General features: G+C 52.2%; 1 protein-coding gene across 3 annotated transcripts in view; it reads left to right on the top strand.

Annotated features, from left to right (window-relative positions):
* The window catches only part of stg (string), a 151,728-nt gene that overhangs the window by 61,868 nt on the left and 66,963 nt on the right, over nucleotides 1–22,897 (top strand). For all 3 annotated transcript variants that reach the window (XM_089578437.1, XM_089578438.1, XM_089578439.1), the window contains one exon: nucleotides 5,672–5,747. In XM_089578437.1, coding sequence (XP_089434563.1) covers nucleotides 5,672–5,747 — 76 coding nt within the window. The remainder of the gene's footprint in view (nucleotides 1–5,671; nucleotides 5,748–22,897) is intronic.

Raw genomic sequence — 22,897 nt, 5'->3', positions numbered from 1 at the left:
GTGGTATACGGAGGTATCTGTCACACAGTGCTCGGGCCAGTTGTGTTGTAGTACCGGGAAAGTTGCGCCGAACTGCTCCACACTCTCTGCCTTCGAATCGGACGGCGCAGTGCAGATTATCCAGGCAGACGTAACGTTAGTTCGCCGCCTTTTCAAAAGGCAAAGGCTTGTTGAAGCCCACAAACATGACTGGCACGAGGTGTCTTCTCCTATAATATACCTATATCCCCAAGTTTGCAGCAAATTGGCGAAAACGAACTCCGCTACGCGGACTTCCGTGGTGTACTTTTCGAGCTGCTTGCAAAACACGGGCAGCACACGCGTCGATATCGATATCTGCAGGCTGACGTGTCTTTAGGACTCATTCGCGTATACGGCATGCTGTTATTATACAGGGACGCTATTGAGCGACAGCTTGTGGGAGAGCCCGCTATGCCGGTACGCCGTTCCATTTACCTCGATGAAAGCGGTTTTGTCGGGATCATGCGATAATTTCAACGTTTTTTCCAGTTCCTTCAAATTCTAATTGACCAGCTTTTTTATTATCATTTTTGCGCCCCGCGGTGTTTAAATATCAAAACGTCCTCGCAGTCGTAGCAGTGACGTTTTTTTTTTTTACGTGAAAGCATTACTAGTCCCGTTACGAGAAAAGCCGGCGGCGTGTGTTAGTGTGCTCGCAGATGGTACAGAAAATCCCAGCGATGGCAAGAAAAATAGGCTGACGTCATCAAGCGGCCGTATGACGCACACAGCCAGCCGAGCACCACCAGTTCAATTAATCATATGAATGGCGTTCGCTTGTGTTGTCTCCTTCTTTTATCCCGTCTTTCGCACTGTTTTAGGTATGAACCTTCACCAACAAGCCCAGTTCACCACACTTGTGCACGTCGTTCGGCTATACAGGGTGTTTCACGTAACATAAACCAAGGATTTATAAAAAATGGCTCACCGAAGTTGGGCGAAACCTACTTCATATTGTTTCCAGTCGTGTGGCGCTCCTCAAAGTATTTTTAAATTTTGCTTAAGTAGCAATTAGCTATAAATATTTAGTCAAATTTTATATTATTCACTTTTCGGTCACGTGCATTGCTTTAAGTGGTAGAGGGGATTAATAAAGAACCCATTTTTTTTAGCAGCATACCTCCTACGTGGTCCTCTTTTCCGGGATTTAAAGAAATCCCGCGAAATATGAATTACGTCACGTGACTGCGCCCATGCGTTACCATATCCCAGCGCTCCCAACCGCGTTTTGAATGAACGAAACGTGCGCGCTGATCTTGCTCAAGCGAGCGGTCGCAACTCAGTTCGACGGGCTGCAAAACGATAAAAGTAAAAATAAAAAAAAAACAACGGAGGCCACCTTGAAATACGCGACTTCACTGCTTTCCCTTCCCTTTTTGTTTTGTTTATGCGATGGCTCAATACAAGCTCCGTCTGAATTGGCTGTCGATGGCCTGCCTGTCACTTGTCGCAGATAACGGCGCTTTCCAAGTTAAGGAAGAATGTGCTGACGCACTTTCATGTCTGTGCCAAGACCCGCGTCGGCCGCCCACTTCGAGGCGGGGAGTGCGCTCGCTTCGCTCACTCGGGGCGCGCTTGGCAGCGCTACAATACGGGTGCGCTAGAGCGCAATCACGTGATTCTTTTTTTTTTCGTATTTCGCGGGCTTTCTTTAAATGCTGCAAAAAAAGGACCACGTAGAAGATACGTTGATACAAAAAACTGGATCGGTTGTTTCTTAAATTCTTCTACAACTTAACGAAACGCACGTGATCCTAAAGTGAATATTAACATTTGGCATAATTAATATAATATAATTAACTAATTCAGTGGAATTTTTAAATATACTCTGAGGAGCGCCACACGACGGGAAACAATATGTCCTTGGTTTCACCCAGCTCCGGTGCGCTACATTTTTTAAATCCTTGGTTCAAGTTACGTGAAACACCCTGTATATACTCGCCACTGGCCGACCTCCATGTGGCGCCAGTTCTTCCGGCAACATTGGTACCAAAATTGTGACGCAACCGTTTCTCGTACAGCGTTCCGGGTGGAGTCATGCGATTTCTCGTTGTTGCATATAGCTTACATGCGCTAGTCAAGTTTGGAGGCTAGCTTCCGACAGAGATTGGAACCGACGACATATGCACTTCAAATGTATTCCTTCTTAGACTCTTTACCCCTTCCCGTAAGGCGCTGTTGAGGCGTCCACCGAGGCTGTATTAGGCATCGAAGAAAAACTTTGCACTGCGCGTACTACTACTACTAGTAGTAGTAGTAGTAGTAGTAGTAGAAGTATAGTCGAGCCCACTTATAACAGCCGCAGATATAACGAACGCTCGCTTAGTACGAACGAGGGCGGTGCTACCGTCAAAATATATATTGGGGCAATGGCACAGTGTCTCACATAGAACGAACTGTTGTGGCCTCAGCACTCGGTTAGAGCGAACGCGAAGCTGTCGGGCCCCCGTAGTTGACCGAGCCGGCGGTGTTTGGCGCGGTTTCGCTCGACTGCGAACACGCGGCAGGCGAATTTCGCGCACTTTGTGTTCCCCTGACACGACGCGGCAGTGGCATGGACGGCAGTGACCGGCGGCTGCCTTTTGTCATCGGCAAGTCACGTTAGCCGCGATGCTTTGGAAGCTACGTGCCCGTACGCTACAGGAACAATACAAAAGCCTGGATGAGTCGTGACTTATTTGCCGAGTGGCTTGTCGGGTTCGACCGCGACATGGCACGAAAAAACAGGAAGGTCCTGCTCGTGCTGGATAACTGTGCGGCGCACCATGTGCAGCCTTCCTTGAGTGCGGTGACAGCGCTCTTCTTGCTTCCCAATGCAACCTGCAAAATTCAGCCGCCGGATATGGGCATCACTCATGCGTTCAAGGTGTGCTACCGGCGGCGCGTCATCCAACGCTTGTTGATCGCGATTGATGCTGCCATGCCAGTTCGCATCAGCCGTGGAGATGTTGAAAGCGGCGTGGATGGAACTCACCGCGGAGTGCATAGCAAATTGCTTCCGCAAGGCGGGTTTTATGGGCCCAGGCACCGAGGACGCCATAGATGACCCACCGGAAGGCCGGTCGCACGAGGACTTGTGGCAACGCGTCATTGACACACAGCTGGCCGGACCTGACTTTGCCTGGGACGATTTCGTTTCTGCTGATGACGACGCCGACATTGCGGAGCCATGCACTGACGAAGCTATTGTGCGTGAAGTGCGAGCCCTTCCTGACTGCCCAGAGACCGGCGAGGACGATGACGAGGATGCTGCTCTACCGCCGGTTGCTGTGAACGCTTCAACCGCGATCGGTTACATCGCGTCGCTTAAGGAACTCGTGCGCAGCAGAGGCCTTGGCGATGAACATATTACCGCGCTGGAAAAATTAGAAACGGCAGTGATGCGATCAGCTTTGAAGAAGCAGACATGCATCACTGACTTTTTTCAAAAATAAAGTTAACTTTCGTCTCGCTTGCTCTTTTTGCCCGTATTATAGGTGGTCCACTTACTACGAACTTTGGATACAACGAACAAATGCCGCGTGACGATCAAGTTCGTTATAAGTAGGCTGAACTGTAGTAGTAAGTGGTTTAATGAAACATAATAAATGGATGGAAAAGATTTTTGCTAGCTCCGGCATCTGCTATCGCTGCTGGAAGCACCTGAGCTGGGGCAGCGGAAATAAAGGATAGCAGGTAGTGGGAGGGAGGGGTCAGTTAGAAAGGACAGGGGGAGGGGTACACGGTGGTAAATCTATTTACATATTAACATAGGTACAGGTAGGATGATCTAGTTGAGCACAGTACAGACACACGCGCACGACACACTGCAGCAGAGTACAGCTGGAGTGGGGCGTCCAGGTGACCGTCTTTCAAGATAGCACACGCGGATCGTTCGGTCGCTTTCTGGCGGAGAAGAGACGGGACGTCGAGCCCTCTGTTCGAGGAGGCACTGCGCGTACCCAGGCGGCACAAAACAAGGACGAAGGAAGATCACGTGAAAACGAGATCACTTGAAAGTTGTTTCATTCCTATGATCTCGTTTTGTCGGCTTTTTCTGACGCCTGGGTATGCACAATGTAACGTGTTTCTTCGATGCCTAATACGGTTTCAGTTGCGAGTCAGCGCTCGTCGTGTCTTATCTTCCTTCGTCCTTGTTTTTTAAGCAGTTCTTTCTCATCGGAAATGCCTTTGGTATTCGCCGTCTCAGTGTCGAGCTCCTGCTACAAAACACGAGGAGGCTGCTGCGAATTGAATTTTCGCCTTTTCCAAGCTGCTCTTGAGTCCTGTTTCCCCCATGTCACTCATAGTTGATATGAATTCACGCGATGTGTGCTCCCAGCAAAGTGTTCATGAGCCTGCCCGGATGACAAAAACTGTGTTGTTCGCTAGAGGCAAGGCCTTGCGTGTGCCGTAGCCATACGACCGAGGCGTTGGACGTGCGATTTGTTTCGATCCGCAGTACGAGGCTTTGGAAGTGATTAAACGAACAGAGCTTGCTACAACATTTTCATTCTTCACCGCGGAGATCTGTGCGGTTCCTGCCTGTGATATTCTTTACTGCTCTGTATCGTTGGGAACACCGGCGCTGCCCGGTGCTCTCCAGAGCTTTATTGGGGCTTTCTGCGCTCTGATCGGCAGTGTTCTCTCTTAGAAGTGCAGCTCCTATATAGGTGGCGCGGCGGCAGTACGACATGACAGACGAGCCGGTGACACCGGCAAAAGTAAAACGGCTTTTTGACATCGTGGCGCTTTTCATGATTTATCAGAAAGATAAACTGCGGTAAGTTATCAGATATTAAGAACCTAGGTTTGTGTTTCTCAGCATTACGGGCTCAGAATACGTGCTGATCAATGTCCATATAATCGCTCACTCAAGTGCCGCAAAAACTTTTTCGACGTTAACACGTGTACCAGACTTAGCACATTAAAAGTTCGTCAAACACGTTAAAGTTACTTCGGGGTTTCCGTTTTTTCTTTCCGGTGAGCATCCATGCGGCTGTACATTTTTTTTTTTTTTAGGTTTAGGTGTATGAGGGTTTAACGTCCCAAAGCTACTCAGGCTATGAGGGACGCCGTAGTGAAGGGCTCCGGAAATTTCGGCCACCTGGGGTTCTTTAACGTGCACTGATATCGCACAGTACACGGGCCTCTAGAATTCCGCCTCCATCGAAATTCAACCGCCGCTGCCAGGGTGGGTCGAACCCGCGTTTTTCGGGTCAGAAGCCGAGTGTCATAACCACTGAGCCACTGCGGTGGCTTTTTTAAGTGCAAAAACGTCGAATAAAAGGCTAGAGGAGGAGTCATGCCATTCCTTCTCAAAACCTGCTCTTTCCTTCAGAAAAACCACCGTAACGGCTGTGCATTTTTTTTATTGTGCGTTGCTGTTAAACCAAGCACGATGGTTAGCTATGCCGCCTAACACAGCCGGCTGTACCAATGTTCTCTTGTTTCATTTTTGGAGTTTTGGGGAAAAATGATCGCTGGCCGTGGAGCCATGCTGTAACCGCTTGCGGGTGGCCTGCGCTGACTTTGTCTCGTGTTTCTTGTTGTGGTGGAAAAAAACTGGGCTGGAGATTCTAAAATGGCTGTTTATTGGTGGCGCCAACGGCGCCCCAGCTGTGTCGCCTCGTGTTTCTTCGGCTGACGCGTCCCTCTCCCTCGGTCGCAGTGTTCTCAAGGATGTGTCCAACCGGAAGGACTTGACCGGGCGGCCCAGCGGCTGGAGGCGCCGGCTGCTGGTTGGGGTAAGTGAGCCTCCTCCTCTTATCGGCCCGATAGATGGATGATAGCCCGGCTCAAGGTCCCGGGCAGTGGTAAACACGCTCGCGGGTCCCTTCCGAAGCGTGATGGGCCGGCTTCTCGCGGCGTCGTTTCGTTACTTTTGGGACAGGGATGGAAAAAGGCCGAGCAAAAAGCGGCTTCGAGACGGCAACTCCGTGGACCCGATGTCGAAGGGTGTCGCGACTGTCTTGCGCACGTCCGGCCGTTCAAAAGGCCTCCCATGATTGGGATTTTTTTCTCGCTTCTACTACAGTTGCATGCGTCCGAACGGTTCAAGACGCATGTGCTACTGGCAGCAGCTTCCGAGACACCAGCGGCTCGTGAGGAGCCTCGCGGGTGTCGCCCCACTGCTTATTGTCCGAGAAGTGTTCGCACTGGTGAGGGCTAACCGCTGTTGCACCGAATCTCACTGGAACGATGCCTTATTTTGAATGAATGGGGCGCCGGTTCTCATTCGTCTGTGGGAACCGTATAAAACGGGATGAAGCGAATTCTGCGGTGAAATTCCTGGTCTCCCACCACGTGGCGGTATATCGATGTGTACGTGTACCGTGCTGTTAAAGGCACATTTGTTGACGCGGAGAAAGCTTGCCTTGAAAAGCGGCGCTACCTTCGTGTCCACGAATGGAGTGGCGGAACATTGGCGGCGCATCAGTGCGCTTGTTCGCACGCGTGCGCAGAACATTCAAGCATTGGCGCATGCAGCGGTAATGTCCTGAGGTGTGTAAAGACTTGGACTTGCGTGGCTAGTGCCGCATTTGCTTCCAGTTCAACTTGGCCGTGGTCTGATCGCTTGTTTTCAGAATAGGGGTGCATGCAAGTGAATCTGTCTTTACTGGTCGTAAAAATCGCAAGAATGTTCCAGGGTGTTTTTAACGTTACGGTTTCTTGCGCTTTATTGGGCACCAAAATCAGTTGTCTGACTCTATTCGAAAGAGGGTTCACCAGGGAAGAGTTCCTGTGGCGCCTAAAACCGCGCACATTCCATTGCGGTTGTGAGAGCCTCCCTGGTGGCGGGCGTACGGTGCCGGCGGTCGTCTAGTTGCGACGAGATGGACGAGTAGCGGCAGGGCATTGTGCCGCGGTGACGACACGCCAAACTGCACCAAACTAGATAAGCTGCGCCATCCTGGGAAAATTGCACCAAACTTCTCCAAACTTGCTGCTTTCTAACTTGGCGGCGGCGTACAGCGGCTATTCGAACAGACATAACCGTAGTTGCCGCCGTTGCGAAATGTTAGGGTCCGTTGAAGCCTTTTTGTAACGAACATGACCGTCTAGCGGCATTCGTTCCTCATGTCCCGAAGTAGGCAGTTAGTGGAGTAATAAAAGTGATCTGTGCCTGTTTATCCCGCCTTCGGCCTGAGAAAGTTTTGGCACGCGTTTTCAGGTCCCTGCCAGTTTCTTCAGCGGTTAGAAAACACAAGCGCGATGGAGGCCGATCGACGTCCCGGGGCTTGCATGTATTCAGAACCTGGTGATCGCACTTCTCCCCACAATTATCGTCCAAACACTGTATGCAAACATCTCCTATATACTGAAATCATGAATTATCTTGAGGAACATAACATAATTTTTAACTATCAGCGGTTTTCGTGTGAAACACCACTGGCAGGTTTTATTAGTGAATTACATTAACCTCTAGATATGGGTTTCCAAGTTGACGCAGTTTTTTACTAAAGCATTTGATCGTGTACCTCACGATAGGCTAATAATTAAGCTCAAGCATCTGAACATTCATCCTAAGTCATCGCATGGGTAGAAGCTTTTCTGGCATGCTGAACTCAGTTCACTTCTGCTAACAATTTCAATTCATCATCAGGAAGTTTAACATCCGCCGACGCCTTGGCACCATTGCACGCGATGCAGTTAAAATTTGGACTGACAGTTACTTTTTAAAGCCCGTTTATTTTTTTTTAAATCTCACACGGCGCGTGACCGAAAATGGCTGCGAGGGCCGATCTGCTTGTCCACTTTTAGGCTGAGGCATTTGCGTAGGTTTGGTAATAGTTGATGCCATTTCGAAGAAATTCGTTATCTATGCTTGCAGCTGGGGCGGTAACTTGCGGTACTAACGAACGCGCTCCAACGCATAATGATGTCGCGTCGCTCACCGTTGTTCGGTTGGGGCACGTTGGGATCTTTTATTATCCGCGGTATGTTTTAAGGGGGATATGTTAGGAAGCGATGACAACGCATCAATGCCTCGCATCCCACCCGCCGGTTCCTGAGAGGCTCGCGTGGAGGATTTCTGTCGCATGCGTGTAACGCCCATCGTTGTCATATTGTGTGCGAAAAATGTTTGACGCGTTCCCGATCACCGCATCTGGGGACGTGTCCGAGACTGCGACCTCATTCGTATTCGTTGAAAATGGGCGCAGCTGCATGGAGTTTCTGCGTTTGCTCTTCTCCATTAGTCTCAGATGTGCGACTGTGCTTCGCCACTCATTTGAAGAAATGAGGCACTATACATTGTCCTGGACTAGAGCAGACTTCGTGCGCATTCCAGGTGTAGTTGCCGAAGACAATGCTGCAGCCAGCGTAGTGATCAAGGCTCACAGGGATATAGCGACTGAGTCCTGAGTGAGGAAGGCACGTGCAAGGATATAATGGAACTGGCTGACATAGGAGATATTTAGTAAAACCTTTTAAAAGGGTGGCGAGACCAAATTTTCGGTTGGCGCGTTCTTTGCTTCAAACGTTGCGTATTGCCCCAGGACGCGTATTACACGCTTCGCGGTGAATAACTTTACTGATGCGAAAGCATTATGTGCAGCGAAATCCGGTCACCCGCGTGACCCGGCAAAGAGAGATTCCTTCCTCAGGGGAGGGGAATCGAGCCCAGGGCTTCGAGATTGCCAGGCGTGAGGCCACACAATCGCGTTGATTCTTGACGAACAAAGCTGAACCTAGTGTATGTGTTGCCTTGCGACTGTATGCTAATGAGTAGTAGTGTCGGAAGGAAAAAGAATAAACAAATAAAAACAATGCTTTCGCATTGAAAGCACGTAAGTAGTGAAGTGCCTAATTTTTTATACCGAGCGACTTCGGTTTCTGAGCGCCGGGGTGTGCTATAACGTCAAAGCTAGGGAAGAGCAGGAAGTCTGGTCACGTGGGCCTCAAAAGTAGTGACGCACGGATGGCTGCGTCGTCTGCTCTCGTGCTCATTATGCTCAGCATACCAGCGCCTTTCGAAATGCCGGCAAACGACACCGAGCTCTGAAACCAAGCGCCTCGCTTGGGCCGATCACAGTCGGCATGCCGCGTATGCCAACGCGGTTTCAGCGTTGTATTTAGCTTCGTTATACTTAGCCGACGCCTATACTCGACGAACGATTGTGCTGGTGGCCCTTAGCCGGCAGGTCCCCTGGTCGCATTACAGCGACACGATGCCTGACTGTGCCGACCAGTACTCGTCACTGTCTTTCGCCTCGACCCGTGGGCCCAGCAGGGACAGACCGGAGCGTCTCGTGCATGCGCAGACCGGCTCTGGCGTAGGAATCGAGACGTTAGGCGTGGCTTCTGGGTTGCCTTGGGCCCCGCAGGTTCGGTTTCGCGGTTCTAAAATTTCTTATGCTGCAGCGGCGAACAGAATCACATCTTCGAAAATCTATGAACTGATATCGATAAGGTCGTGCCTTGTTAATGTGGACACCTTGGTTTCCGAGCAGAACTGTCTGTAAAGTGAGTCGTCCCTAATAACAAATCGGGAATACGAAGAAAAAAATATTCAGAACAAAAATTTTGTAGTCAGTCTTTGCATAGCGGTGGCTAGTGAAGTGGAAATCAGACAAAATCGGGGGAGATACATTTGCAATATTCTGGCCGCCATTATGTGTCATATAATTCGGTGAAGCGTGAAGCTTCTAATGGTTTCGGCCGCCGCGGTGGCTCAGCGGTTATGGTGCTCGGCTGCTGGCCCAAAAGACGCGGGTTCGATCCCGGCCGCGGCGGCTAGAATTTCTTTGGAGGAGAAATTCTAGAGGCCCGTGTGCTGTGCGATGTCAGTGCACGTTAAAGAACCCCAGGTGGTCGAAATTTCCGGAGCCCTTCACTACGGCGTCTCTCATAGCCTTAGTCGCTTTGGGACGTTAAACCCCACAAAAACCAAATCTAATGGTTTCGTGGCGTGCTGACGTATCTCCTATTACGACTGTTCGCTGTCCATGAACCGCGAGCACAATTTGTACTCACTGTGGTGAGAGCTGCTGAATGAAACTTTCCACGCAGCACTGCAAAGAGAGCTTTCTTCGCAGCAGTTCGTGCGGTAATGCAAGGTGCAGGCTGGGTACTTAGAACTGTAAGGCGTGAAACCACAATAAAAAAAAGTGGCACGGTTTTTGTCGTAGTTAGACCGAGTAGACGTGCGAAAGCAAGGGACCTTGAGTCTAACCGGCGCATGCGCCAGAAAAAACCGTGAAAGAGAATAAAATGTTGGATCACCGGAACTTAGGAAGGCCATCTCTCTTTTGGAGAGAGAGAGAGAGAGATAGGAGTGCTAACACATTCGAAATAAAATGTTGAATCATTGGAACTTAGGAAGGCCATCTCTCTTTCGGAGAAAAAAGGAAGATATATGTATAGAAGGCGGGCTAACACATTCGAAATAAAATGTTTAATCATTGGAACTTAGGAAGGCCATCTCTCTTTTGGAGAGGGAGAGAGATAGAAGGCGTGCTAACACATTGATTGGGAATGAAATGCAGAATCACCGGAACTTAGGAAGGCCATCTGTCTTTTGGAGAGAGAGAGAGAGATAGATAGACGGCGTCCTAACAGATTTATCTTGCAAAGAAGTGATCTGTGCGAAAATTGAGCAAAAATTGGATACGCGTATGTTGGCAGTGCTGTGATTGAGGAGCGAATTTTCTGGTGTATCAAATTGAGCTAGAGCGCTTTGGATCTAGTGCAGCGTGAACTTTACGAGAAAAAAAGAAAAGAAAGCGAACTCGCACCACATGCTGCAGCGCGTCGAGAAAAGCTTTTTCTAGCAGTGCGGCATCTCGTAAAATATGATTTTAATCCGCTGTTCTCTATTTCCCACTGTCGTTTCATAAGAGGTGATGCAAGTCACGTCAACCAGCGATGTAACGCCAAATTGTTCTGGCCGGACACCGACTCCCGGCGTAGCTTCGTCTGGAAGCAGCGAGCAAACTTTTGCCAGTTGCCTCTCTGTCTACTGGACGAAGAGTGGCCTGCTGCCGTAATTGACCACCCGGAGAGGACCCGGGTGTCATCTGGCTCCAATCACCTTGCTTGGCCGCGTCAACCGAAAAGAGCGCCGCGCTGAATTTTGAGCGCAAAAGGGCTCCGTTTCCTGTGTCTCTTCACGTGCCGAGCCCCGCTGCGCGAGCGGGCGCGCATTCGTCGCGACCCTCTCAGGAGACAAAGGACCAGTTTCCGACGGTTCACTTCTCGGGTGCCAGCCTCGAACATAAGGTGTTGTGAAGAACATGCGTCGGCAACACGTGTCGACCGCCAGTTGGCCAGAGAACATCTTTAGTTCTGGCAGTCTACGCTAGTTCTGCCCTTGTTCCTGAAGAACAGCTTGGACGAGGACAGAAGGAAGGCACACAGACGGGCTCTATCGCTGACCTTCTGTCCTCAACCGAGTTCGCGCTGTTCTTCAGGAATATGTCATACCAACTCGCCCTAGCATCCGTTTTTGTGACACGGGCGCATTTAACCTCGGTTAAGATAACCGCGGTATTCGCTAACTGTGGTTACTGCTGTCCACACAGCATACCAAACCGCGGTTATCGCGAACTGAGCTTGGCGACCTCGGTTTGCGTCGTTAACCGAGAATATGGCGGGGAAAGCGCCCGTAGGCGTTCGAGTGCGAAAAGCGCACGAGCTGGCCCGCTTCAAGAACGTACTTTTTTCGCTCTAATTCATGTTTAAAGAGCAACGCATATAAATGGGCACTATGTATAGTGCCGTCCGACAGCACAGCAACGGTGTACTGCAGCTATGCACTGGCGTAAATCCGCAGAAATTTCAGGAGGGTACACGGTTCTCCAGCACCCCGCCGACCAACGTGTCCTATAGGTGCGGGTATAGCCCGCAGTAGAGCACTGCACCTGCTCGTGCTGGGCCGGAAAATGTGCTTATTAACCGGGCCCGGCCCGGGCTAGGCTTGGACTCGTACATATGGGGGCTGTGTAGGGCTTATGACTCATTATTGAAGGTTGACGTACAATTGTGGCGTTCCAGCTACGACACGGATGAAACAGGGAGACGGTGTTCGCTGTAAAAAACCTACTCAACTCTTATTTAGTTATCTTTAGTTATTTTCCATTTTCTTCACGCTAGAAAAAGGAAAAAGAATGCATTTTTTTTATTGTATTGTTGCCATGAAAATCTCTGAAACGAAGGAATCCAGGCGGTGAAATCTTTCCAGTGGTATATTGTAAACCACTAGTACTACTTTTTTGTGGACTTGGAATGAGGCAGCTCATTTCTGGACGGAGTTCAATCCGCGTCACTCACAGTACTATGTTCAATCAAATAATTCCGAGAAGGACGCCTGGCCGCGTTGAACCGCACAAGAGCATTTAGAAAAATGCAGTAACGGGCCGCATGTACAAGGCACTCCGCATCTGCTCGGTTTTGTGTCGCTCATGACTAACCATCTGAATTCTCATTAGAACCGCTATTGAAGGACCTTCATTCGGTTGCTCGACTGGCAGCGGTATGTTCAAATATGTTATTTTGATTTTCTGCCTCCCAAAAACACGTATTGAAAAAAGGCAGCGCAGCAAACACATGGACAGAAACGAGGCGACAGGGATGGCACTGAAGTTCCAGCGACTTCATTGTGGGCTAATCCACGAATACATACGAACTGAACAACCTTCAGTCATCGACACATGCGCAGATAAGTCGGCTCTTTGTCGGATAGGGAGATAGAAGCGCTGCTGACACAGTCTGTCCCGAGATTACAAATCTGTTTTGATTCCGCGATCTCCCTGGTGATACGCTCTTTGCTCTTACTGGTGATAACGGTGTTTTCAAGATTAGGGGAACAATTATTGCAAGTGAGGCAGTGGCTAGCGAGAAACCCTTCAGAATCTTTTCTTTCACGTGCATTTTTTACCTTCTTTGCGTGTTCTCTTAGCCTATCGTTTACACGTCTCCCAGTCTGCCCAACACAAGTTTTTCCACAGCTTAACGGGATTTGATAGACTACACCGTCTGAGCATTCAATAAAAGGTCGTCTACGCTTCTTGCCGCAGTCACGTTGCTGGATTGCCTCCGGATCTGTCATTCTGCAAAGCTTAGACAGCTTGTTAGGTGAAGAAAACACGATGTTCGCGTCGTAACGCTGTGCCGCTTTTTGCAGGCAGTGAGGCAGTGTGTGTGAATGTAAGGAATCGCAGCTACCTTCTGTCTGCGCTGAGCGTGGGCCTCACCCCCTTTTGAACCTCAGTGCGCATCCTTCTGAGGAGGCCTTCAGCGGCTGAAATGATGAGGTGTTGAGGATATCCAGCGTCCAGCAGTCATTCAGCTTGATTGTTGAACGCTTCTGGGACCAGGTGTGGGCACGTTCTGCCGAGGGCGTTCCTGAAGCACAAGACGGCTATATCTCGTTTGACGAGTTTGGGTGAGAAGAGTTGAAAGGCGGAAGGGGTTTGTTGGCGCGCGGCTCGAAGCAGCAGCAGACACCATCATGTTTAAAGGACCTTAGACACCAAATTTTTGTTTGCGTGTTTTCTTCTTTCAAACGATGCTTTAGACTTTCGTATGAGCACCCTGTGGTATTCGTGTACGACTGCTAAATACTTTATAATTGAATTTCTTCTTGACGGTTGTGGGTTTCTACGTGGACACAGGCCACCACCCACCGCGGGTTCGAGCTTCGCGCGAGCCAAGGGCCCCGATCAGCCGTCACCACACACACACTGGGACACCGATGCGGCGCACTCAACCTCCGCTGGGAGGAGAGCGATTCGCCGCAAAGAAATAGGCCTCCAAGTTCACAAAGGAGACGTTTATTCACATCGTCCTCCAGCTGATACACACACACTCAATAGTCACCCCGTCCCGGGGGCGCGCGAGGAGCAAGGCTCCGCTGCGCGCACGAAGCGACTCGAGTAATGCGCACCGCTAGCACGCCGCTGCAGGAGAATGTCCCCGCGGCAGTGCTGTGATCTCTCTCTCGTGTCGACCGTTGGGCCGGTTGCGAGAGAGAGTGGGCATTCAACGCAAGGTACGCCTGTCAGAGGTCGCTGGACCCCGCTGGACAGGCTCGAGCCGCTGCAGGTCAGAGGACACGTGCGGGCGAGCTCGAGTAAGCACTGGTCCGAACGGCAAAGCCGGCACGGACAAACAGTAACGTACGCACCTTACGCTGTCTCGGAGGGATCTCTCTCTCTCTGGGCCCCGCTCGGACGGTCGCGCGGCGCGCGGCCGCCCAAAGCGGGGTCCCGAATTCCCGCCAAAAGGCGCCAATGGCAAAGGCCCTTGGGGAGCCGGGGCGGAGCTGTGGCTAAATGACAGTGATTAGTCACCCAGCTGCCTCTCCACCGCCTGAGGCGGGAGCAAGGGAAAGAGGAGAAACAACGCGGGCGGCCGGCACAGCCGCGCAAAGGCGACGGCGGAAAGCCAGATTCCCACATCCCCCTCTCCTTAAATGCCCTCCTACCCATCGGCAAAGCACGCGGCCAAAATAAAGAAATCAATACACAAAAAAATAAGCTACACTTCAGTTCCAAAATAAAGAAATGAATACACACAAAAAAAAACTAGCTACACTTCAGTTCCAGCCAGAACAACGTAAAAAAACACAAAGGAAAACAAGGCAAACAACACTTGCATACGCTTCAGTAAATCAAAACAGCTTGCAGATTATATACACGGTACACAAGGCGATGTGAATTCAACTGTACAACTATGTGACAGGTGGATGTCAGCCTCAAAGTTCGATGGCGCGGCCCAGTAGGCCGGTCGGCGACTCACCGCTCGCAGACTTCCAAGTTGAACGGGTTGGGAGGGCCGACGACTGATGGCGGTCTTCTTTCCGTTGATGTAGGGTGCGTTGATGACGACGGGGCCGCGGCAGAGCACTGACCTCGCGCCCTTGGACACGACATCACGTTCGGGCACAAGAAAGTTAGTGCACCCCTTTCACGCCGGCTGAAACGGGCGAGGACGTTCGGCGGCGTCCTGCTGTGTAACCTTGGCCACAGCGAGGGGTCCTTCTCATCCTCGCGCTCACGCAGAAGGACACAACGGCACAACTCACAGGCGTCGCCTTGCCTCATGGTTACGCGCGCACACAGTCACAGCCACAACCACGCATACACCGGCAAGTGCGCGGACGCCGTTCGGCGGCAACGTTCCGCTCATCAGAAGCGTCCAGAGGCGCCGCGGCGAGGGTCAAAGGGTGCACTTTCCGCCCCCCCATCGCCCCAAACGCCCCACCAACTTCCCCTCCATGGGGGCGCACAAAACTCGCACCGCGACACACGGCTCCTTAACGAGCCAACCACCCACAGTCGGGCCGGAAATGAGAAAAGGCGCGCTGTACAAACGACACCTAATCCAATCTATTCCTTCTGGAAGATAAGAGCAAGCACGAGAGGGCTGAAGTTTGCCTATGTACATCTGGGTACGTTAGAACGAAAACAGACGTACCAGCGAGGAAACGAAAGTGGCTAGAAACTGACTAAAAACAAAACAAATAAATAAATAGATAAACACACAAGGCTGGAACTGAGCATGCTGCCAAAGCAACAACAACAACAAAAAAATAACACACCGTGCTTCGCCTGGGTAGGGCCTGACGAGAAAGCTCGCCAGCTAGCTGAGGCTGCGTGCCTTCGGTTGCGGAAAAGTCCGCCGTCCGGCATTAATCACACAGGTGACTGTCGCCTCAGATTGTACCGGTGCTCCGTACGCTTGCGTTCCGCAGCACCAGTTGTGCCTTTGCGCTTGCCTTTAATACCAATGGGTACCGGCGCAAGCTCGTCAGACCGTGACGCGTAGGCCTTCAGATCTGCGATGTGGGCACGGCTGGTTTTCCCCGTAAGGGGATCCTCCAGCAGGTGCGCGAGTGGCGACCAGACTCTGACCACTCGGTACGGACCAAGCCACTTAGGAGCGAGCGAGGCTGAGAACCCCTTGCTGGCATCGCTAAGAACGTGGTTGCGCTTCAGGACAAGATCACCCACCTGAAAAGTCAGGCGGCGGTGCTTGCGGTCATATTGAGCCTTCTGTTGGGCTCTGGCTGCCGCCAAACTCTGCCTTGCTCTGTTGAGAGCCCGATCAAGCCGGTCCCGAAGCGTCGACGCATAAGCAGAGCAGTCTGCCCGCGTCTGCTCATCCCCGAGCTGGCTCTGCACGACGTTTGACATCGGATTCGCCAGCTCCCTCCCGAAATTGAGGAAGGCGGGAGAGAAACCAGTTGAGCGATTCTCAGCTGTTCGGATGGCGAACGCGAACTCGCTCAAATGGTCTGCCCAATCCTTTTGACACTCGGCAAAGGCCGCCAGCATTGGCTTGAGCGTTCGATTGATTCGCTCGGTCAAATTGGACTGGGGGTGGTAGGGTGAAGTGGTGTAGTGCTCGATTCCGAGGGAACGGCACGTGTTACCGAACACCCGAGCGGTGAAATAGGACGCATTGTCCGTGATCAGTCTTTCCGGAAAGCCGAACCGACAGAACACTTCCTGGAGTTTATCCAGCACCGCTCGTGCTGACACTTTCCGAAGGGGGTACAACTCAACCCATTTGGAAAAGTGGTCAGCGACTACCATCAGGTAAATGAACCCCTGCTTGCTCCTGGGGAAAGGCCCCATCAAATCGCAGGTGGCCATCTGCCACGGACGCACACTGTCAATCGGTTTCATCATTCCAGGCGGCTTGCCGCTCCGTGACTTCACCGCTTGACAGACATGGCAGGAACGGCAATAGCGGAAAATGTCACGCTTCATGCCAGGCCACGTCACCGAATGACTCAGTTTTGCAAAAACTTTGGAGCCACTCAGATGACCGGCCAGTGGTTCGTCATGAGAGAATCGCAAAAGTGCGCCTCTCAAACTTTTGGGGATAACCACCTAGAACGGGTCGATGGACTCGTCATCGGTGGCTATGTACTTCAGCACGAGCCCGTCATTGTCCAGCAAATATGAATCCCCGGGGTTCGCCGCGACACACGCTGGCTTCTGCCCCCCTGCGCCCGCTACAATACAAGTAGCGTCACGGCGCTCCGTCTCCCTGAGACCGTCGCTCACCTCGCGACAAAACGGGTCATTTTGCTGGGCTTTCAGTAGCTCTTTAGGGCTGAAAACGATTCCAGTCATCCCAGAGGGGAGCCTGGTCTCGTCCCCACTCAGGTTTGCAGCCAAAATTTCCGTTCGCGTCGGCACTTCCGAGGCGCTCACGAAGAGCTTTGCCTCTCGACCGCTTTGCGAAGCGCTGCTTGCCTGGTTAGCGGAATGGGTTAACCCGTTTGCGGGCTCCCCCTCCTTGCCGCCCGGCGGCTCGTCCGCTGTTTCGCCCCCTCCGCTTACAGGCGTCAAGGCGCCGCTGGCGAGTGGGGCACGGGATAGCGCGTCAGCTACCACGTTCATGCTCCCCTTTCGATACTGCACGGAAAAGTCGTAATGCTGTATCAGGAGAGCCCAGCGCGCCAGCCGACCCGCAGGCTCGCGGAGCCGCATCAGCCAACTGAGCGCACTGTGGTCTGTCTGCACCACGAATTGCGTTCCATCAAGGTAGACGTAAAATTTACGCAGTGCAAACACGATGGCGAGGCACTCCTTCTCGGTCACGGAATAATTCCTCTCCGAGGGCAGCAAGGAGCGGCTGGCAAAGGCCAGCGGTTGCAGCACGCCATCGAATTCCTGTAGGAGAACTCTCCTAAACCCAGATCGCTCGCGTCAGTCTGGACTACGAACTGTCTGGTCAGGTCGGGTAGCCTGAGCTGCGCTGTCTCGACAATGGCACTAGACAGGAGGCGAAAGGATCGCTCTTGCTCGGGCTCCCATCGCCACGCGGCAGTCTTTCCCAAGAGCTAGGTCAAGGGTGCCTGCACGCGGGCACAGGACGATAAAAGGTGGCCATTCCCACACAACGGCGCAGGCCGCGTACGTCCTTGGGCGCGGGAAATTCGAGTATGGCTCGAAGTTTCTCCGCATCTGGCTCAATGGAGCCCCGGCCTCAGCGACTGCACCCCTGCCTCAGTGGAGGCTTGGGCGGGCTGCACGAACGAGGGAGGCAAGGCTCCTAGTTCGATGAGCGGCGCGGTTTCCACAGGGAACCGGCCAGCGCCTCGCCGTTCCCAGAGCAGAATTGACTGCTCGCGGGGCACGGCTGCTGCTGTTCGAAACTGCCGGTTGCGGCAGCGTGACACGAACTGCTTTCGCACTGGGCGGAAAGCGTGCACAGCTGAGGCATGTGACCAGCGGATGCACCGCAGGGTGCTTCCGATACAGCTCCAATGGGAGCCACGTGGTCAACATTTTGGGTTGTGTCACCGTAAACCCCAATGGGGGCCGCGGCCAACCACGGTGTCTAGCTATTCGAAGGAACAGCAGCCAGCGGATCAAACGACGCTACAACTCCGCAGGGAGCCGACATGTAGCTGCCGAGTGCCGCGCTGGGGGTGGTAGACACGGTGCGCAAGCGTGATCGTCAAGGCGACCTGCTCGGCTAAAGTGCCATCAAAGGCGTAAGCGCCAATGACTTAGCACGTTGGGCGCCAGTTGTGGGTTTCTAAGTGGACACAGGCCACCACCCCCCGCGGGTTCGAGCTTCGCGCGAGCCAAGGGCCCCGATCAGCCGTCACCACACACACACTGGGACACCGATGCGGCGCACTCAACCTCCGCTGGGAGGAGAGCGATTCGCCGCAAAGAAATAGGCCTCCAAGTTCACAAAGGAGACGTTTATTCACATCGTCCTCCAGCTGATACACACACACTCAATAGTCACCCCGTCCCGGGGGCGCGCGAGGAGCAAGGCTCCGCTGCGCGCACGAAGCGACTCGAGTAATGCGCACCGCTAGCACGCCGCTGCAGGAGAATGTCCCCGCGGCAGTGCTGTGATCTCTCTCTCGTGTCGACCGTTGGGCCGGTTGCGAGAGAGAGTGGGCATTCAACGCAAGGTACGCCTGTCAGAGGTCGCTGGACCCCGCTGGACAGGCTCGAGCCGCTGCAGGTCAGAGGACACGTGCGGGCGAGCTCGAGTAAGCACTGGTCCGAACGGCAAAGCCGGCACGGACAAACAGTAACGTACGCACCTTACGCTGTCTCGGAGGGATCTCTCTCTCTCTGGGCCCCGCTCGGACGGTCGCGCGGCGCGCGGCCGCCCAAAGCGGGGTCCCGAATTCCCGCCAAAAGGCGCCAATGGCAAAGGCCCTTGGGGAGCCGGGGCGGAGCTGTGGCTAAATGACAGTGATTAGTCACCCAGCTGCCTCTCCACCGCCTGAGGCGGGAGCAAGGGAAAGAGGAGAAACAACGCGGGCGGCCGGCACAGCCGCGCAAAGGCGACGGCGGAAAGCCAGATTCCCACACGGTATTTCGGTTTCATGAGTGGAACGTTTACTGTGACGCGTAGTTGGTGTTTCGATCACATGATACGTAAAAAATTGGCTATATAATTGCTGACAAGTCATTTTTGTCATTCCAGCTAGGTCTCGGAAGACGCTGGATTAAATGTCGTAGTGACTTAAAACTACATATCGGCGATTGTATTAGTTTTTCTAGGGAGTCACGTGACTAAAACATCAACTTGATGTCACAGTCGTCGTTCGGTCGATGAAACCCGAACCTAAACATCATGAGAGAAGGAATTCATTTAAATTATTTGGCGGTTCTTGGCAAATACCACCCGGTAATCAATGTATTATAATGTATAATGCATCGTTTAACAGAAGAACGTGCGCAATAAAATTAGGTGTCTGTAGTCCTCTAAAAGACAACCGAATATCTAAAAATCTTATCCGTTCATCGACTGGGAGTTCGTGGGTAAGTTAAGGGGGTTCATCACCATTTCAAAAATAGATAAAATTTTTCTGCTTTCACTATCGATCGCCAGTGCATCACAGTTTAAAACAGTTAAAACGTCACCCACTTAGCGGGAGACCTTGAGAACACTTGTCAGTTAGGGACGTATAAAGGAGGCAGTAGAATTTAAGATCTTCTTGTTCGTTTCTTCACAGGAAGGTTTCCAAATCCTTCCTCTAGTGAATTCGGCGTGCAGGAAGACCAGGAGGCGTTCTGGTAGATGATGACAGATAGAGGAGCATATATTTACAACATGTACAGAGAGTAAAACTGGAAACAGTAGAAATGAATTTACAAGAAAAACAAACTTTGCGCTACTTTACTCTTCGACCTAGCAGGTTAGAGCCTAAGTAGCAGAATGTTACATGCTAAGCATGGAGCCCCAGCTCAGGCTCCATTCGTTCAGTTCGATTTTTATAACCGTAACAAACAAAGAAATAGGAGCGGTCGTTTCAAGTGGCCCGCCCCAAGCATCAATTCTCCAATCCAACATAGACCTACCCCGTGGGTTGGGCTCAGCCTCAAACCCAGGGTCTCGCTAAGAAAACAATCAAAAACAAACACAGCACCACTCTCTCTTCAGTAAGGGCATGCACATTCCTCTCCAGTCGGGGCTCTCCTTCCGACCTGTCTCAAGCACCTTGCCGCCACCCTCTCCACCACCCTCTCCACTCGCGCTGCAAACCAAGTTCTTGGCACATATGCGTACCACCCGTCATCATTGCGTGTCATCTGCAAGCAATAATTGGGAGAGAAGCCGGTAAGGCACAGACGGTGGGACGCTCGGACAAGAGTGATCGATGAGCGGGCGGATAAGAGTGAGGGATGGATGTCGTTTCCCACATCGCCAAAAAAACGCTCTAATCGTCCTTTCCTGGGCGCCTTTTGTCGACTCGGCGAACCAGCTACGGAAGGGTTTCTGTTTTCCCCACACATTGGGTCAAGATGTGATAGAGACACCGTAGCTGGAATCACCGTCCCTCAATGACGCCTCGGCTAGGTCCCGCGGCAGCGAAGGCAGCTTTGCGACCTTGGGTGTCTTTCCGACAATGGCCTACGGCGGGAGGGGGCCGCCCCGTGAAGATAGCAGCGGTGCGGAGCGTCAAAAGAGCATGTACAACTCCCCACCTGTACTGTGCTTGGGAGGGCTGTCGTTTATAGTGGACAGCCACTTCCGCGGGGGCAGCGCCCTGCAAAGTGGTTGTAACTGGAAATGAGCGGCGGCCTTACAGAGGCGATCGAAATGAGCAAGGACTGTCACTAAGAGCCAGGGCGACGCAGGAGCGTATACAAACACGCTGTTTTTGCAGGTGGGTGTCCCTTCAAACTATACCTACGTCTCCTGTAAGTAGGCGGATAAACGCTCTATGAAATCACTAACAGAAACGCCAGCTGTGTTTTGAAAGGAAATGGGGTCATATTTGTCATTGGAAATGCTCAACGCATTCAAGGAGTAGGCTATGGGGTAAAGATCTTTAATGTTAGTTGCAAAAGCTTGCAAGCACTTGTCAGTGCTGTTGAAGTATTTTAGAACCTGGTTAGAGTTTTTGACAAGAAAAGGATCGTCCACGGGTAAAAGCTTGAGCTGACGTTGCAGGAAACTGGCAACGGAGTGTTGCCATGTTCCAGTTTCAGAAACAATGGTCCTGAGCTGAACCTGTGCCTTGACCAGTCGCTTCAATCGGGCTCAGTAGAATGATAATGTAGCGGGCCGGGCCCGGGCCGTGCTCGAGCCTCAGAATGCGGCCCGTGCAGTGCTCTAGCCAGAAGTACCGACAAAGCTGCCGCCGCCGCCTTCACTAGAAGCCTAGCTGACCGGAGACGATAGAGATGAGCAAATTGGACAGTCGACGAGAATGGACTCAATGCGTCCCGCAGCGAAAGGCCACACCGTCCAGCTACACGCCCTGCATAGTGCACCATACGCAGAGTTCTTTGGTGTGCCGCATTGTTTGACGGTGGATGCTCTCCACGGAGAATGTTATCTTAGGCTCTGTTCCTGACCTACGAAACGCTGCCTAATTGAAGGCACTTTGTGTTTTTGGACGCTCGCATGCTGTCGCCCTAAGCGAAAGGGGCTCAGGACCCCCCCCCCCCCCCCCCCCCCCCCCCCCCCCCCCCCGTGATTTACGCCACAGCAGCGACGTCCTGCGGTGCTCAAGCTACGTATTCTACCACTGTTCTGTCGAACAAAGTCCGGTCACAAGTTCGCAACGCTCGCAGGACCGGATTCCGCGAGCTTACCGCAATGTTGTCTCCCTCGAGCGTGGCGGACGACGGCGCTCTGGTGGGTTGCTACTCCCTAGTCGTCACTAGGCCTAATTTGTTTCTCATCGAAGCCACAGATTACTATGCCTTAGGATTGACCAGCGCTGTAGTAAATCGTCTACTCATGGCACTGCCTTACGGACAACCTCACTGTCTCATATTGAAATAAAGATATATGATCGATTTCAGTGGCGCCTTAGCAGCGGAGCTGGCGTGCAAGCAGATTGGGTCAGACGCGCTGCACCGGCGGTAGTTCGCGACGGTGAACATAAAACTAGCTTGTATAGCAGTTATTACTCCTACCAGCAACTCGATACACGTCAGCGGTCCTCAAGGAAGATTCATTATTCACATTCTGTTATCCCAGGCCTTATTATTTACGAATACAAGAGTTTAGCACGGTTTTCTGACGCTGGCGCCAGGGATCCGCCATAGAGATGCTGCCTTGGCACAGGCGGCTTGCAGGAGGCGCGGTGATGTATACGGCGGCGGAGGCAGTGCTGCCAACGGACGGCGCCGTTCAAGATATTTGCAAATGTCGCTTCGTTCCGGATCACCGCTTCACTTCGTTCGTAGCACCATAATCCAGAACGGTGACGAGCCGTGTGACAAAGGCGAACCGTGATTTGAGATAACCGCAGTTATGTTCGGTAACCGCGGTTAGGCATAACCGCGGCACTCCTCGCCCTCAAGCTCAACACGTGACGGGGCGTGTCCATATGTTTCGTGTGGCAAGGTGAACTTGACGGACACTTTCTCCTAGCCAGGGCTGTCCTCCATCTAGGGATTTTATGGTGTGAGAGCCCTATGAAACTGGGCAGCGAGTGTGGCCAACG

This window comes from Amblyomma mixtum, chromosome 3, assembly GCF_055824585.1.
Source record: "Amblyomma mixtum isolate Tamu chromosome 3, ASM5582458v1, whole genome shotgun sequence".
Classification (NCBI taxonomy): Eukaryota; Metazoa; Arthropoda; class Arachnida; order Ixodida; family Ixodidae; genus Amblyomma; species Amblyomma mixtum.
Note: the sequence above shows the minus strand (reverse complement) of the source record. Positions and strands in the feature narration are given on the sequence as shown.